The sequence below is a fragment of the Gossypium arboreum genome, chromosome 1 (genome assembly GCF_025698485.1).
Source record: "Gossypium arboreum isolate Shixiya-1 chromosome 1, ASM2569848v2, whole genome shotgun sequence".
NCBI classification, from domain to species: Eukaryota; Viridiplantae; Streptophyta; class Magnoliopsida; order Malvales; family Malvaceae; genus Gossypium; species Gossypium arboreum.
This window is the reverse complement of record NC_069070.1, coordinates 435183-450514: the sequence shown is the minus strand read 5'-3', so window position 1 is coordinate 450514 and position 15332 is coordinate 435183. Positions and strand designations below refer to the sequence as shown.

The following is a 15332-nucleotide window of genomic DNA, read 5'->3' as shown; positions in this document are numbered from 1 at the left end:
TAAAATGCTAATAAATACTCAACCATCTAAACTAACGAATACTTTGATTATGAATCATGTTCAGAGGCTTTGGAGGTTTTGGAAAGTGTTTTTTTTTTTTTTTTTACATTGTCGCATTTCATGGTAATATAAGAGATGTTTGTTTCATCCATACGTATTACACTTATTTACATTGTGGAGGTATTGTTTAAAAATATTGGGAGAGATGCTTACGGGATGGCAGATTCGTTCGCAAAGTTAGGATGCTTTCGATCTCAAATATATATATTTATTTTTGCATATTGGTGATTGATGAATGTTGTTGAAGGCTTTATATGGTTATGGCGAAGCATCGTTGAGTTCGATTGAGATGATTGCTTTATTGTTGTTTCAGCAAAGAAGATTCACCGAATCATTTGGAGTGGTTCTAAGACTATCATGCAGCAGTATTTTGTACCTATTTGAATGTAGTTGCTACTGTTTTAGGTGTGCTCTAATTGTATAATGGGTTTTGCTTAATTTCGATGGTTGTATGCTTTCGTCCGAGTGTACTTCTAGTCATGATTTGACAATCACGTAAAACTACTCTTTTGGGTTTATTAAATTATTAATAACAATTTCTTTGGCTTAAATAGGAATAGATTGAATCATATGCTTTTTTTTTTTTTTGGTTCATGAATCATATGCTATTTTTTAAATGAATGAAAACCCATGTTTCCATCATGTAATTAATATCCTTTGAATGATCACTTAATCTCTAGAACGAGATGGAATAGGGGGCAAGCTGACATTAACCACATTCCATAAATAGGCCAATCCTGTTTTTGTGTCCTAAGAACCCATTTAATTATCTCAACAATGAACCTAAATTTAGTGACTAAAAAAATTAGCCAAGTGAGTACATTTACAATTACGAACTTTTAATTTGCATGTATGGTGCTCTACAACCAAGCACCGAACAATGAGAGAATACTACTTTAATTCTTAGGTATAGAAGTACCATAATTATTCATATCCGATACATTATCCAACATAAAAGTAGATGAATTAAATTATGTTAAAAATTAAAGTATATAAATTAAATATTAAATTTGAGCATAGTATAAGGATTAAAATTGAAATTTGACCACTATTTTGTCATATAAAATTTAGAAAAATAAACCCAAATAAAATAGAAAGCTACATATCGGTCTCTAAAATTCTTAATACATTCAAATACTAATTTATTGTAAAAATAACATAATCTAGGTTGTTTAATATATTTATTCTTTTTAATACAATATTTAGAACTATCCATAACCCTTCCTCAATCCTTAAATAGGAGAATAATACGTTTCAGCGCACTAGAACTCACGTCTTCCTGTGCTGACAACAATGTTGATGCCAATCAAGCTAACACTAAAACTGAATTACTTACTCATTTTTTGACAATTGTTTACTTAATCAAATAATATATTATTATTACTTAAAAAAACAATGTAATATTATTGTATATTTGTTCATTTCAACCAATTAAACAACGTACGTTTCCTCAAAAAGATTTTGCCATACAATTCCATCCATATATAGCTTCAGCTTGTAATGCCTTTCTCAATAGATGTATACCGTTTCATCATGGGTTAGAATAATTGTAATATGCAAAACATTACGACCATGCACATAACCTTCGAATTGAAGACAAGACAACAATCCATTTATATTGGGTTAATATAAATAAATTTAGATAGGCAAAATGCATATGAACAATGTAGGAGAAGATGTAAATCATTAGAAAACGATAGATTCATTTCAATATTATCATATGATATAACTTTTAACATCATCTATTTGGATTCTATAAGTTTCATACAATATTTTTAAATATTTTGGATTACGTAATCAAATTACACTTATTTTTTTTTAGTACCAGTTGTAACAACATTAATACTCTTAATATATGATAAAGGTGACAAGGTACTTTCAAGGCTAATAGTGACCACCTTCATCACCTCCAGCTCTGCCACCATTTCCATATCCTCCCTCATTTGCACCTCCAACACCACCACTTGCACCACCATTAACACCTCCTCCAGCTCCTCCTCCACTGCCATATCCACCTGCATGTGCCCCTCCACCACCATATGCTCCTGCACCGCCTCCACCACTCCCGCCACCACCACCACCTCCATGTCCACGAGCTCCTCCATATCCAGCTCCACCTCTTTCACCACCTCCACTTCCATATCCAGAAGCTCCACCACCATATCCACCTGCACTAGCTCCTCCACCACCATTGTCACCACCACCTCCGTGTCCATTAGCTCCTTCATAGCCACCACCACTACCAGTTCCACCTCCGTTGCCACCTCCATTGCCATACCCAGAAGCGCCACCTGCACTAGCTCCGCCTCCACCACTGCCACCACCAGCATCACCTCTATTGCCATACCCAGAAGCACCACCTGCACTAGCTCCGCCTCCACCACTGCCACCACCAGCACCACCTCTATGTCCACCAGCTCCTCCATAACCACCACCAGTTCCACCTCCTTCGCCACCTCCATTGCCATACCCAGAAGCACCACCTGCACTAGCTCCGCCTCCACCACTGCCACCACCAGCACCACCTCCTTGTCCACTGGCTCCTCCATAACCACCACCAGCTCCACCTCCTTCACCACCTCCACCACCATATCCAGAAGCTCCACCACCATGTCCACCTGCACTACCTCCCCCACCACCACTGCCACCACCACCTCCATGTCCACCGGCTTCTCCATACCCGCCACCACTACCAACACCACCTCCACTACCATATCCAGAAGCACCACCTACACTAGCTCCACCACCACCATTGCCACCTCCTCCACCACCTCCATATCCAGCAACACCGCCACCTCCACCTTCTCCTTTACCACCGCCACCTCCATATCCAGTAGCTCCTGCTTCTACATTTGCATAGGCGCCTCCACCTCCACTTCCGCCTCCTGAACCTCCTCCACCTCCTCCTTTGTAGCTAACACCAACAATGCCACCTCCATGAACAATGCCTAAAAGGTGACGAGAAGCTACTTCATCAAGAGTAAGGAGAGATCTAGTTGCAGAACAGATACCTATACCTAATAACACAAAGAAAATTGCTCCAAATATCTTCTTGATACCCATGAGAACGTTTCAGTTCACCTTGATTTAGAATGCAAGTGAAGGTAGGTATTTATAGGGATTGGCTTGGAGCCTAGAAGGGAAATACGCGTATGATACATTGAAAGGGTGAAAGCTTGCTAGCACATGCAAAAGGTATAACTTCTGGATGCCCCCAAAAGTTATCAAGTCGGCAGTAAGAAGTTTAAACTCACACCAATAAACCCACTAGTGTGCTTATGCTGGCACCTAAATTTATTTATTTAAAAAATTTAAGCTTCATTCCACAATTTGTTTCAAGTAATAATGCCTACAAATTAACATCCTCTTCTTTATCCTTCTAGTTTGATGGATATCTGAGTCGGACCAATGGCTTGTAATGTAAAGCATATTGATATTGGCTGATACATATAAAATTATTAGTGTAGAAGCCCAAATTGCCCGGGCCCGATTATATCAAAACCCAACCAAACCTCTAAACCCACTAAAACCCTTAACCCATGACCCATTTACATCTACCCAAACCCATTACAAAACCCAAATATTAAACCCAATTCAAAAGCCCATTAAGCCCCCCCCCAAAAAAACCTAACCCAAAAAAAAAAAAGAAAAAAGAAAAACCTAACCCAAAAAAAAGAAGAAAAAAGAAAAACCTAACAAAAAAAAAAATAAAAAAACCTAGCCACCTAACCACTTTCCCACTTGCCCCATTTTTCCTCCCATTTTTCCTCCCATTTTTCCTCCCATTGTCTACCACCACCACCTACAAAATAGAAAAAAAAATAATAGAAAATCATGTAAAAGATGGCTATAAAAAGCCATTCAAAAATCATGTAAAAAAAAGGAAGAGGGGGGATTTTTAGAAAGATTGAAAAGGAAAAACACAAAATCCTTCAAATTTTGAACACAAAAAATATCAATAAAAGGTTGCATTTTTCTTTTTTCCTCTTCTTTGAATCTTTTTCTTTCTTTTTTGTGTTGTTTTTTCTTTCTTTATATATACATATATTGTTAAAATTTTTTTCCGGCACTGTATGTGGTGGTGCATTTGCCACGACACGACAATGACGACCGACGATCGCCGGTGATCGGCCCCCTTGGCCGGATTTCCTTTCCCCCTCTCTCTCTCTTCTTTCCCCTTCTTTTTTTTAAGTGTTTTATATATATTATGTATATATTTTTAATGCCATTAGTTATATATTTCTTATGTATATATTCTTAGATACTATTATATATACATATATATATATATTTTAAATACCATATTGTGTATATATTATTATTACAAATTATTACTATTGCTAGTATTATTATAACTATTATTATATTAGTGTATATTTTATGTACATATGTATATATATATATATATTTGTACATATCATTATTTTATATTATTGTTGTAAATTTTTATGTATATATTTTTTATGTACGTTTCCTAATATTTTCTTTTATTGTAGATATTATTATTATTATTATTACATACTTTTATTATATGCATATATATATATGTATTTTTATGTACATATTATTATTTTATATTATTATTACCAAATATATCATTTTTCCTATTTTATTATTAGTACATGATTTGTTTTTATTTTGTAAATATCATTATTATTGTTATTCTAATATTCTAGTATTCCATGTTAATATTTTTCATTAATGATATCATTTTTTGCGTCCTTTATCTATTTTAATTTCTCACTTTAGGAATATTTTTCTCATGTTTTAATTAATTTAAAAATAAGGCAATGTACCGATTTAATATTAAGCCATCGATTTCATCGCTATGTTGGGTGAAATTCGGCTTGTGTTAAAAAACAGGACACCCTTTCTAAAAAAAATCGAAAACTAAAATTCTCATTTTTCAATCGGATCACGATTAAATATTATATTGAACTCGTATTTTGAAAATCAAGTCAACACATGTTTAGGAGATACCAATTTTGGGTGTCGCGAGGGTGCTAATACCTTCCTCGCGCGTAACTGACTCCCGAACCCCAATTTTTCTCTGGACTTTCACGTAGACCTAAATTTGGCCTTCTTTTTGTTTTAAAATAATTTTATTAGGTGTCCGATCACACCTATAAAAAAGGATCGGTGGCGACTCCCTTTGTTAATGAAATCGAAAGTTGGTTTTCAAATGTTTAATAAATAGCCACAATTAGCGACCAAGCGAAACAAAAAATTTTTTTACGTCGCTACAATTAGTAACTCATTAACTTCATTAACATAATATGTGTCTAATCAACTTGTTTATCCCATTATCTGCTTGGGTTCTCAATTAGTATTGTTTCTTTGCACAGCATGTTAGTGTTATTAATATTATGGTTCAATCATTTAAAATGAAACAATAGAATAAATAGCTTGATAATTGAGATTTAAATACATATAATATATCTGTTGCTTAAAATTTTAAAATTGTAGAATTTGATATCATTTTCTTATTGTTGGTTAACTGGTTGATGAGAGAAGAAGAAAAGAATTATCTATACTCCAAATAAATGTAGAAAAAATTTTAAGTTTCTAGCCCTCTAACCTAATATTTCTTTTGTTTTTTTTTAAAAATTAGGTGAAATGCTATTGGTCTCATAAAAGGATGTAAATGGGCAGATTATCCACAAAATAAAACTATTAATATAAGATTACAACTTTAATACTTAAAAAATATTAATAAATACTCAACTAATTCAACAACGAATAATCAATTATATAGTATCACCAAATATTCTTTATAATAAATTGAATCTTATGCTATTTGTGAAATAAACGAAAACCCATGTTTCCACCATGTAATTAATATCCTTTGAATGATCACTTAATCTCTAGAACGAGAAGGAATAGGGAGCTAGCCGACAATGACGACATTCCATAGACCAATCGTTTTTTTTTTTTCGCAACATTCACACTGCTCTGTTAATAGTAACAAAGCAGAGTAGTATCCAAATAAAATTACATAAAAAATTAAAGCATAGTTCCAGCAACATTAAATTACTCAACAAAGCAAAAATCACCATCAAGCTTTAAGCTATTGAGTCCGATTTACCCTAGACAAAGCCAATGAGAACGCTAGGTCGTTTCCATTCCTATCCACAAAGAGAAGATAATGGATCTAGCCTTGCGCTTAGTTGATTCAATTTTTGAAAAAATTGCCAGAAGCGACCAAGGTCTCAGCCCCTTGTTGATACACCAAGAAAACACCACCGCAGAGCCTACTTCAATTACCAGTGAATTAGAACACTTCCAGCTTGTCGATTCAAACACTTCGAGAGCAATTTTCACCGCTTCAATCTCAGCTTCCTCAGCAACATTGTACCTGCAGCACCAGAGAATATCCCTCTTGCCATCCCCTCCAAATCTCTCAAAATTCCTCCACAGCCGGCTTTATCCTCTTTAGCTATACCACATACATTGAATTTTAACCATCCATATGGAGGGGGTCTCCAAAAGGAAACAGTTGAGTTGAGTTTGTGGGACACCACTCGACACCTTTGTGGAGTAAACCACCAAAACTTCTCCTGTATCATAAGTTCATTATGAGCTGATCTAATCCACAACAATGCCCTCATCTTAGTTTGAAAAACTAAATTTTCCATTACTCTCCTACCTTCAAAAACCAGCACATTTCTTGCTATCCATATTGTCCAACAAGCTGCAGCACAAGAAATCAGCCATAAACTTTTCTTAGTAACTTCTATTTTTATTTATAAGTGGGAGACATTATATGTAATGACTCAAGGGTTTGACAAATGTATTATATAGTGTAATAAAAAATAATTACATAAATAAATGTGATACTTGTCACACTCTCAACCAGTTTGCAAAGTCTAAAAACCTCCACTATATGTATCAAATAATTACCCATTTAAAAATTCAATTTAATCTATTTTACTACAAATTTTTTATTTTATTTTAGTCTTTAATATAAAATTCTTGGTTTCGCTCCACATATATGCAAAGTGTACAATTTCGAAATATGTATCACAACAAGGATCGACAGTTCATATCTTGACACCGTGTATACTATTTGGAGACGATGGGTCCAAAGCTAAGATCTTATTCCATTTTCCATAACAATTCCCCTATCATATCGAAAAGCTAACAGCATTCTCAGATGATTGTCACCAGAATCTGGTGTTTGGCAACTATTGTCTGATATTTTCTTTTTTCACTTTCATGTCTGAAGCATTTGCTTCACTTCAAAGATATAACAAACTCTTATCTCCAACAAAACATGAAACATTAACAATAGCGCATGCATGAGAGTAGTGGGAAAGCACATGCAATATACAGCACCTCCAAATCCAATAATAATCTCATCCCTCCATTAATGGGTCCACTCCATCTCACTTTGCTTGACTAGTGGAGCTTTTTTACTTTCCATGCCTTTGAATTATATAAATGTTAGGTTTCCTCTTTTTGCATGTTCTTTTTTAGTTTTCATTGGTCCATTCCTTGACCTTTTTTTCTTCTGGATGAGATGAGATTGTCCCTTCGGTTCTGCACTGGTTCTGGTCGTGTAGGTCGGTGCGCATTATATCTGTGTTAAAGCGAAATAAATAACACTCTCTTTCACATCGGTGATATTTTTTATTTATATCAATCGTACCCACTCGCTCCTATCAATTCTAGTCACACTGGCCAATGCACGATGAAGCAAATTATTTAATATTATAGGAGAAGACTTATTGACGAGAAATGAAACTTGAATATGCGATTCAAGGGATTTATGGATAAATATCTATAATACTATTTATATCATTATAAGTAATTTAATTAGCGAAACTCTAATGATTTTAGAAGGACTCATCATATCATCGGAGATTGGTTTTAGACGGCTAGAATTCAAATGTGATAATGCATGCTTTGTTAGTTGAAATACTCCTAATTGGAAGTGTTACAAATAGTAGGATGTCAGAGTTACGCCTGATCCATCAATTCTTATGCCGACTGGAAATTGCGAATTCAACATATTCTTAAGGACCACAACAAAATTGCCAATCATATGGCTAAAATTGCCAACTTAAATTACAATAGCTTGCAGTTGTTTGAAGAACCTTCGGTCTCAATCGAAGAATTACTTGATGACGATCTTACTACTATGTCCAATGTCGCCCGTTAATGTTTTTCTTTACCTTATAAACGCTATTTTGCTGTATTTTTCTACCAAAAAAATTATTTATTATGATCATAATAGTGTGGATTAAACTGGACTACAATGTTTATGTATTGAAGACTTATTTTATTGTATCGTGTGTGGAATTAAGTGAACAGGACTTTTTTTGTTGCAAGAAATATTTGTAAATGTAATTTATGTTGTATTCAAATTATTTTAGCAATTTGTACCATGCATTCCAGGGGTGAAGCTAGAATAAATATTTAGGGGTGGATAAAATTTTAATTTTTATAGTTTATATCTTTATAATTTGTAAATGATTAAATCAAATTTTTATAATTTTAAGGGGGCCAAAGTGTAATTTTACCTTTACTAATTTAAAATCTTTAAAAAATTTTAAGAGCTAAAAGAGCAAATTTACATTTTAGGGGGGGCTGGGGCCCATGCCAGCCCCCCTGGCTTCGCCCCTGTGCATTCCTATGGAAAAGACTTAATGAGGTTGCAACCAACGTTAATAAGGTTTAAATTATCATTTATACTGTGTAAATAATAGTAAATTGCTCTTTAAGCAAGATCCTACAGACATATGATTGGATTTGAACTATGCATTTTAATTTTTTTTCATTAAGTCTCAACTCAACGTAACAACTTAATTAGCAATTTCAACACTTTTAGATTGATTTTGGATTGAATAATTCAAGTTTTAAAAAGATTCAAATTATTTTAAAATTTAGTTATTTCGAGGTTGAATTGTTTAGGATTTATGTCATTCGGATTTATTAATTGAAATTTTATGTTAGTGTTATGAATATCTTATTAAGTGGATGTCCATCAAGATTAAGATAAAGTTTTAATGTACTTTAAATTCTAATAGTTATTAGAATTAGATCTCTACTTCTTTTATACTTCTTATGCCATCAATAGAGACTCTGATGGAACATTGTAATCATCCCTTTTGATCAATAAAGTTTATTCTCTGTTGCTCTCATATTTTCTTTGTTCTTTATTCTCCCCATCTCTCTTTATTTTATAACACGTTATCAGCACGATCTTGCTCAAAGTGATAGTTCCTTTTGTCAACGATCAAATTTATCCTTCATGATTTTCAATATCTTTGACAACAAGATGATGGTGAAAGATTTGATATCGTTATCCATATGAAATCAAGAATATTTTGAAACTATGTCATACCTTTTAGTGATGACGATGATATTAAAGATCTTTAGGTATATTTTACTATATTTTATTTATTGTTTATTATTAATTGGAGACTAATCATGATAACATGCATAGATAGATTTTGATTTGAAATCTCATGCATGTTTGCGATAGTAATTATGAAATAAAGAATCTATTGGGATGTTTATAAGTTCGTCCTACTAGATTTGTTGCATTCCCCGAAGTGAATGTAAACATAAAAAATTTAAAAGATATACTCATGGACCACTAAAACTGGGAACATAGTAATGAATAAGAGAACAATGAGAGTTCTCAAGATAACTTTTTAAAGGGTAAAGATAAATTATGTTATCAATATGATATGAAAATTTATTGGCCACATATGTGGCGTATGCGTAAATATTTTGTTTATGTTAATATTCTTTAATGATATGAAAATATACTAATGAATTCTATCATTACAAATAGAAAATATTTATCTTATTTGGTACTGAAATAAACAAATATTATTCTAATATTTGATAATACAAAATTAGTAAGATTATATTTCATATGAATAAAAAAGAGGATTGAATTATTAATTTATAATATTTATGATATTCTTTTATCATTATCCCTATTAAAAGGTTGAAAGCAAAATATTTGACTATGAAAGATCTACTCATGAGCAATAGAATATGATAATTCTATCTAAAGCTTATTATGGTTGGATGCATCTAAAGTTACAAGTATTTTTAAAAACTATGAGTATAACTCTACAATATTTAGAATAAGTTATCAATTAAAATTACGTGGTAAAATATTACTGATGAGAACTTGCAAGAGAGAAAACTTATGTATGAAAAGTCATTGGTTATGTACATGTTATACACATGGAAAATAAGATTCACTCTCAAAGTTTGTTATTAATAGATTTTTGGGCATTTGAAGATTTTGGCATATTCCTTGAAGCGAATATTGCATACAATTATTTGGAAATTATATTTATTGACTTGGTGGCATTATAGACTTCACATTAATTTAGACATTTCCAGTAGTAAATGTCACAATAGTACTTATATGTGGATACAAATGAAAAGGAATGATAATAAAATTATCATTTTGTTACAATTTAGTACAATTGAAACACATGCCAGAAGTTTACTAATACAAATGTGTTTACTATTTGGAGTGCCCAGTTAGACCATCTTCGATCGTATATGATGTGAAAATTAATTAAGAATTCATATGGACATTCAATTAAAGAACCAGAAGATTCTTTAATTTAAAGAAATCTCACTTGTTGTTTGTTTTCAATGAAAATTGATTATTAGAAACTCACTAGCTAAAGTTGAGATTTAATGTTTTACATTTCTGAAATGAATATAGGCCCATTCATCCACCATGTAGATGATTTTGATATTATATGATTTTGGTAGATGCATCTACAAAATAATCACATGTGTTATTAACTCACAACCTATCGTTTGCGAGATTACTTGTTTAAATGATTAATTTTAGATTATGCAATTAAAACAATTCATCTTGCTAATGTTGGTGAGTTTACATCCCAAGTTTTCAATGATAATTACATGTCAATTGGGATAAAAGTTGAACATCTTGTAACTCATGTTCACACACAAAATGATTTAGCTGAATTGTTTATCAAATGTCTCCAACTAATAGCTAAATCATTACTTATGAGAACAAAATTTTCTATTTCAGCATGAGATTTATCCTTGTATTGATTTACATGTTGTACGCATCAAGCTAACAAATTATAAATACTCCCCATTATAATTGATTTTTGGTCAATAACCAAATATTTCCCATCTTACAATTTTTGGATGTGCGGTATATGTTCCAACTGCTCCACCACAACGCACAGGCCATAATAAGAGATTGAGAATGTATATTAATATGAGTCTTTTTATAATATTCTTGAGCAATTAATTTGAGATTTAATTGTGACATGAGTTGTCCGTTTTCCCAACATTAGGGGGAGAGAAACAATAACTTGTAATGAGTTAAGGGGAGAATAATTGAACCAGAAGTTCAATAAGGATAACTCATTACAAGTTAACTGTTAGATGTATTTACAACCTTAATGATAATAACCAAGTGTTATATACCATATGATATTTTAATTTGAATCAAAGTCCCAGTAGGACAATTAGTTAGAATAAATAATAGATTGATCGGTTCTAAAGATAAAAATTATTCTAGATGGTCATATAGTAGAGGCGGGTGCTCCAGAAGAGACCCAAGACATAACTAACAAGTAAAACTTCAGAAGTGATTTAGCTACTTGAAACTGAATTTTAAAATAATAAAAATAAAAGATCTCGATAAGTTATGTCAATTCGAGAAAATGTGGAACCGAATAATAAAAGTCGTCGACAATGATTTTGCATGCAATATTATTATTGAAATAATGAAATAAAAGGAGAATATTGAATAAATCTATTGAGAAATATAAATATAGAATAAATTGATTAAAATAGAAAGACACAACTCAAGTATAATTAAATTCGAGGAGTTTTTGGACCAGTAGTCCAAATATCTAAAGGTATAAAGCCAATGAGGGTGCAAATGAAATAGTTTTGCAAAAGCAGAACAATAATATAAAGTTTATTGCTAAGTATTGTTATTGATTATGAAAAAAATATAATATTCTTTTGGGGTGGATGCAATAACCTTTAGATATATTATTAAATTGACAATTCATAAAAGGTTTAGCTTGCATCTAATGGTTGTTGTTACAACCTTTATAAATCACTATATGTAAAGTTTATATTAAAATCATTGAAGAATTTAGAATGCTAGAAGCATATTGAAATTCTTGGGAAATTATTCATTTATATGAATTAAAATAATTTGAATATATGTGGTAAATTTGAGTAGTTGAAGGAGGATTATAAAATGATCCAAAATACCTATTTCTGTTTTTATATAAGAATCATGATTAAAGTTTGTTATGATTATTGTTGAATTTTCTGAAGAGATAAAAATATATTTCCCCAAATTTCCCTCACTCATGACTTTTAAAAGAATGGTAATATAAATGCTTAGTAAATACATTCAAATAGCCATTTGAAAAACTAGTATTCAAGATTGAATATGTAGAATATGATCAAATATGTGATGTTTTCATGAGGAGACTAAATATGCGTTGTACTCTTTTTCCCTTAACCGAAGTTTTGTCCTATTGGGTTTTCCTGGTAAGATTTTTAATGAGGCAGCATATTATGCATATTATAGATTATGTACTCTTTTTCCTTCATTAGGTTTTTATCCCACAGGATTTTTCCTAATAAGGTTCTAATGAGACACATTATTTACCAATGGACATCTAAGGGGGAGTGTTATGAATATCTTATTAAGTAGATGTCCATAAGATAAAGTTTTGGTATACTTTAAATTCTAATAGTTACTAGAATTAGATCTCTACTTCTTTCCTACTTCTTATGCCTATAAATAGAGACTTTGATGAATCATTGTAACCACCCTTTTTGATCAATAAAGTACATTCTATATTGCTTTCATATTTTCTTTATTCTTTATTATCTCTATCTCTCTTTATTTTATAACACGTTATCATCACGGTCTTGCTCAAAGTGATAGTTCCTTTTATCGACAATCAAATTTATCCTCCATGATTTTCAATTTCTTTGATGGCAAGATGCAAAGTTTTTACAGGAAGTTTCTTTTATTTAATGTTTCATATTTGATTATTATTTTTCATTCTTCTTTCATTATATGTTATCATTGTTTTGATTAACTTATTTTACTTCTTGTTCTTAAGGATAGTGAAAGATTTGATATCGTTATCTATATGAAATCAAGAATATTTTCGAACTATCTCATACCTTCTAGTGATGACGATGATGCTAAAGATCTTCAAGTATATTTTACTATGTTTTATTTATTGTTTATTATAATTGGAGACTAATCATGACAACATGCATAGATAGATTTTGATTTGAAATCTCACGCATGTTTGCAATGGTAATTATGAAATAAAGAATCTATTGGGATGTTTATAAGTCTGTCTTACTAGATTTGTTGTATTCCCCAAAGTGAATGTAAACATAAAGAAAATAAAAGATATACTAATGGACCACTAAAAGTGAACATATATGTTATCAATATGTGAGTTCTTAAGATAATTCTTTAAAGTGTAAAGATAACTTATGTTATCAATATGTGATATGAAATATTATTGGCCATATATGTGGCGTATACCCAAATATTTTGTTTCATTAATATTCTTTGAGGAAGGATATGAAAATGTAGGAATGAATTCTATCATTATAGATAGAAAATATTTATCTTATTTGGTATTGAAATAAACAAATATTATTCTAATATTTGATAGTACAAAATTAGTTGAAAGCTCCAAAAGAGCTACTATATTAGTATCTAAAAAGCACAAAATTTGTGATGGTTAATGCATTACTTTTAAAAGTTATTTGTAATGGATCTCATATTGAGATTGTGAATGAGGAAATGATTATATTTCATATGAATAAAAAAAGGGGATTGAGTTATTAATTTATAATATTTATGATATTCTTTTGTCATCATCCCTATTAAAGGGTTAAAAGCAAAATATTTGACTGTGAAAGATATACTTATGAGCAATAGAATATGATAATTCTATCTAAAACTTATTATGGTTGGATGCACCTAAAGTTGCAAGTTTTTTAAAAGAAACTGTGAGTATAACTCTACAGTATTCAAAATAAGTTCTCAATTAAAATTATGTAGTAAAATATTACTGATGAGAACTTGAAAGAGAGAAGACTTATATATGAAAAGTCATTGGTTATGTACCTGTTGTTCACCTGGAAAATAGATTTTTGGGCATTTGAAGATTTTGGCATATGAATAAAAAAAAGAGGATTGAATTATTAATTTATAATATTTATGATATTCTTTTGTCATTATCCTATTAAAGGGTTGAAAGCAAAATATTTAATTGTAAAAGATCTACTCATGAGCAATAGAATATGATAATTCTATCTAAAGCTTATTGTGGTTGGATGCATCTAAAGTTACAAGTATTTTTTAAAAACTGTGAGTATAACTCTACAATATTTAGAATAAGTTATCAATTAAAATTACGTGGTAAAATATTACTGATGAGAACTTGCAAGAGAGAAAACTTATGTATGAAAAGCCATTGGTTATGTACATGTTATACACATGGAAAATAAGATTCACTCTCAAAGTTTGCTATTAATAGATTTTTGGGCATTTGAAGATTTTGGCATATTCCTTGAAGCGAATATTGCATACAATTATTTGGAAATTATATTTATTAACTTGGTGGCATTATAGACTTCACATTAATTTAGACATTTCCAGTAGTAAATGTCATAATAGTACTTATATGTGGATACAAATTAAAAGGAATGATAATAAAATTTGTTACAATTTACTACAATTGAAACATATGTTAAAGCAAACCAGAAGTTTACTAATACAAATGTGTTTACTACTTTGCATGACCAGTTAAACCATCCTGGATTTTATATGATGCGAAAATTAATTGAGAATTCATATGGACATTCAATTAAAGAATCAGAAGATTCTTTAATTTAAAGAATTCTCATTTGTTGTTTGTTCTCAATGAAAATTGATTATTAGAAACTCACTAGCTAAAGTTGAGATTTAATGTCTTGCATTTTTGAAATGAATATGGGCCCATTCATCCACCATGTGGATGATTTTGATATTATATGATTTTGGCAGATGCATCTACAAAATAATCACATGCGTTATCAACTCGCAACCTGTCGTTTGCGAGATTACTTGTTTAAATGATCAATTTCAGATTATGCAATTAAAACAATTCATCTTGCTAATGTTAGTGAGTTTACATCCCAAGTTTTCAATGATTATTACATGTCAGTTGGGATAAAAGTTGAACATCCTGTAGCTCATGTTCACACAC

At 31.1% G+C, this 15332-nt stretch overlaps 1 protein-coding gene across 1 annotated transcript; it reads right to left on the bottom strand.

The window, feature by feature from the left end:
* Positions 1–1755: 1755 nt before the first annotated feature.
* On the bottom strand, positions 1756–3138 carry LOC108482502 (glycine-rich cell wall structural protein 1.8). Its single transcript, XM_053027434.1, has 3 exons — positions 3021–3138; positions 2421–2729; positions 1756–2366 (listed from the first exon to the last, which is right to left on the bottom strand). Exons 1-3 carry the CDS (start codon positions 3121–3123, stop codon positions 1945–1947), a joined length of 834 nt encoding a protein of 277 aa, XP_052883394.1. The 5' UTR covers positions 3124–3138; the 3' UTR covers positions 1756–1944.
* Between the last annotated feature and the right edge of the window lie 12194 nt (positions 3139–15332).

Excerpts from the sequence above, each read along its gene's own strand:
- LOC108482502 (XM_053027434.1), bottom strand. The coding sequence starts at position 3,123 with ATGGGTATCAAGAAGATATTTGGAGCAATTTTCTTTGTGTTATTAGGT. Across the intron at positions 2,730-3,020 it reads TCTTGATGAAGTAGCTTCTC|CCGGTGGACATGGAGGTGGT; the intron begins GTCACCTTTTAG and ends GGTATGGAGAAG. Across the intron at positions 2,367-2,420 it reads TGGAGGCGGAGCTAGTGCAG|GCGGAGCTAGTGCAGGTGGC; the intron begins GTGGTGCTTCTG and ends GCAGTGGTGGAG.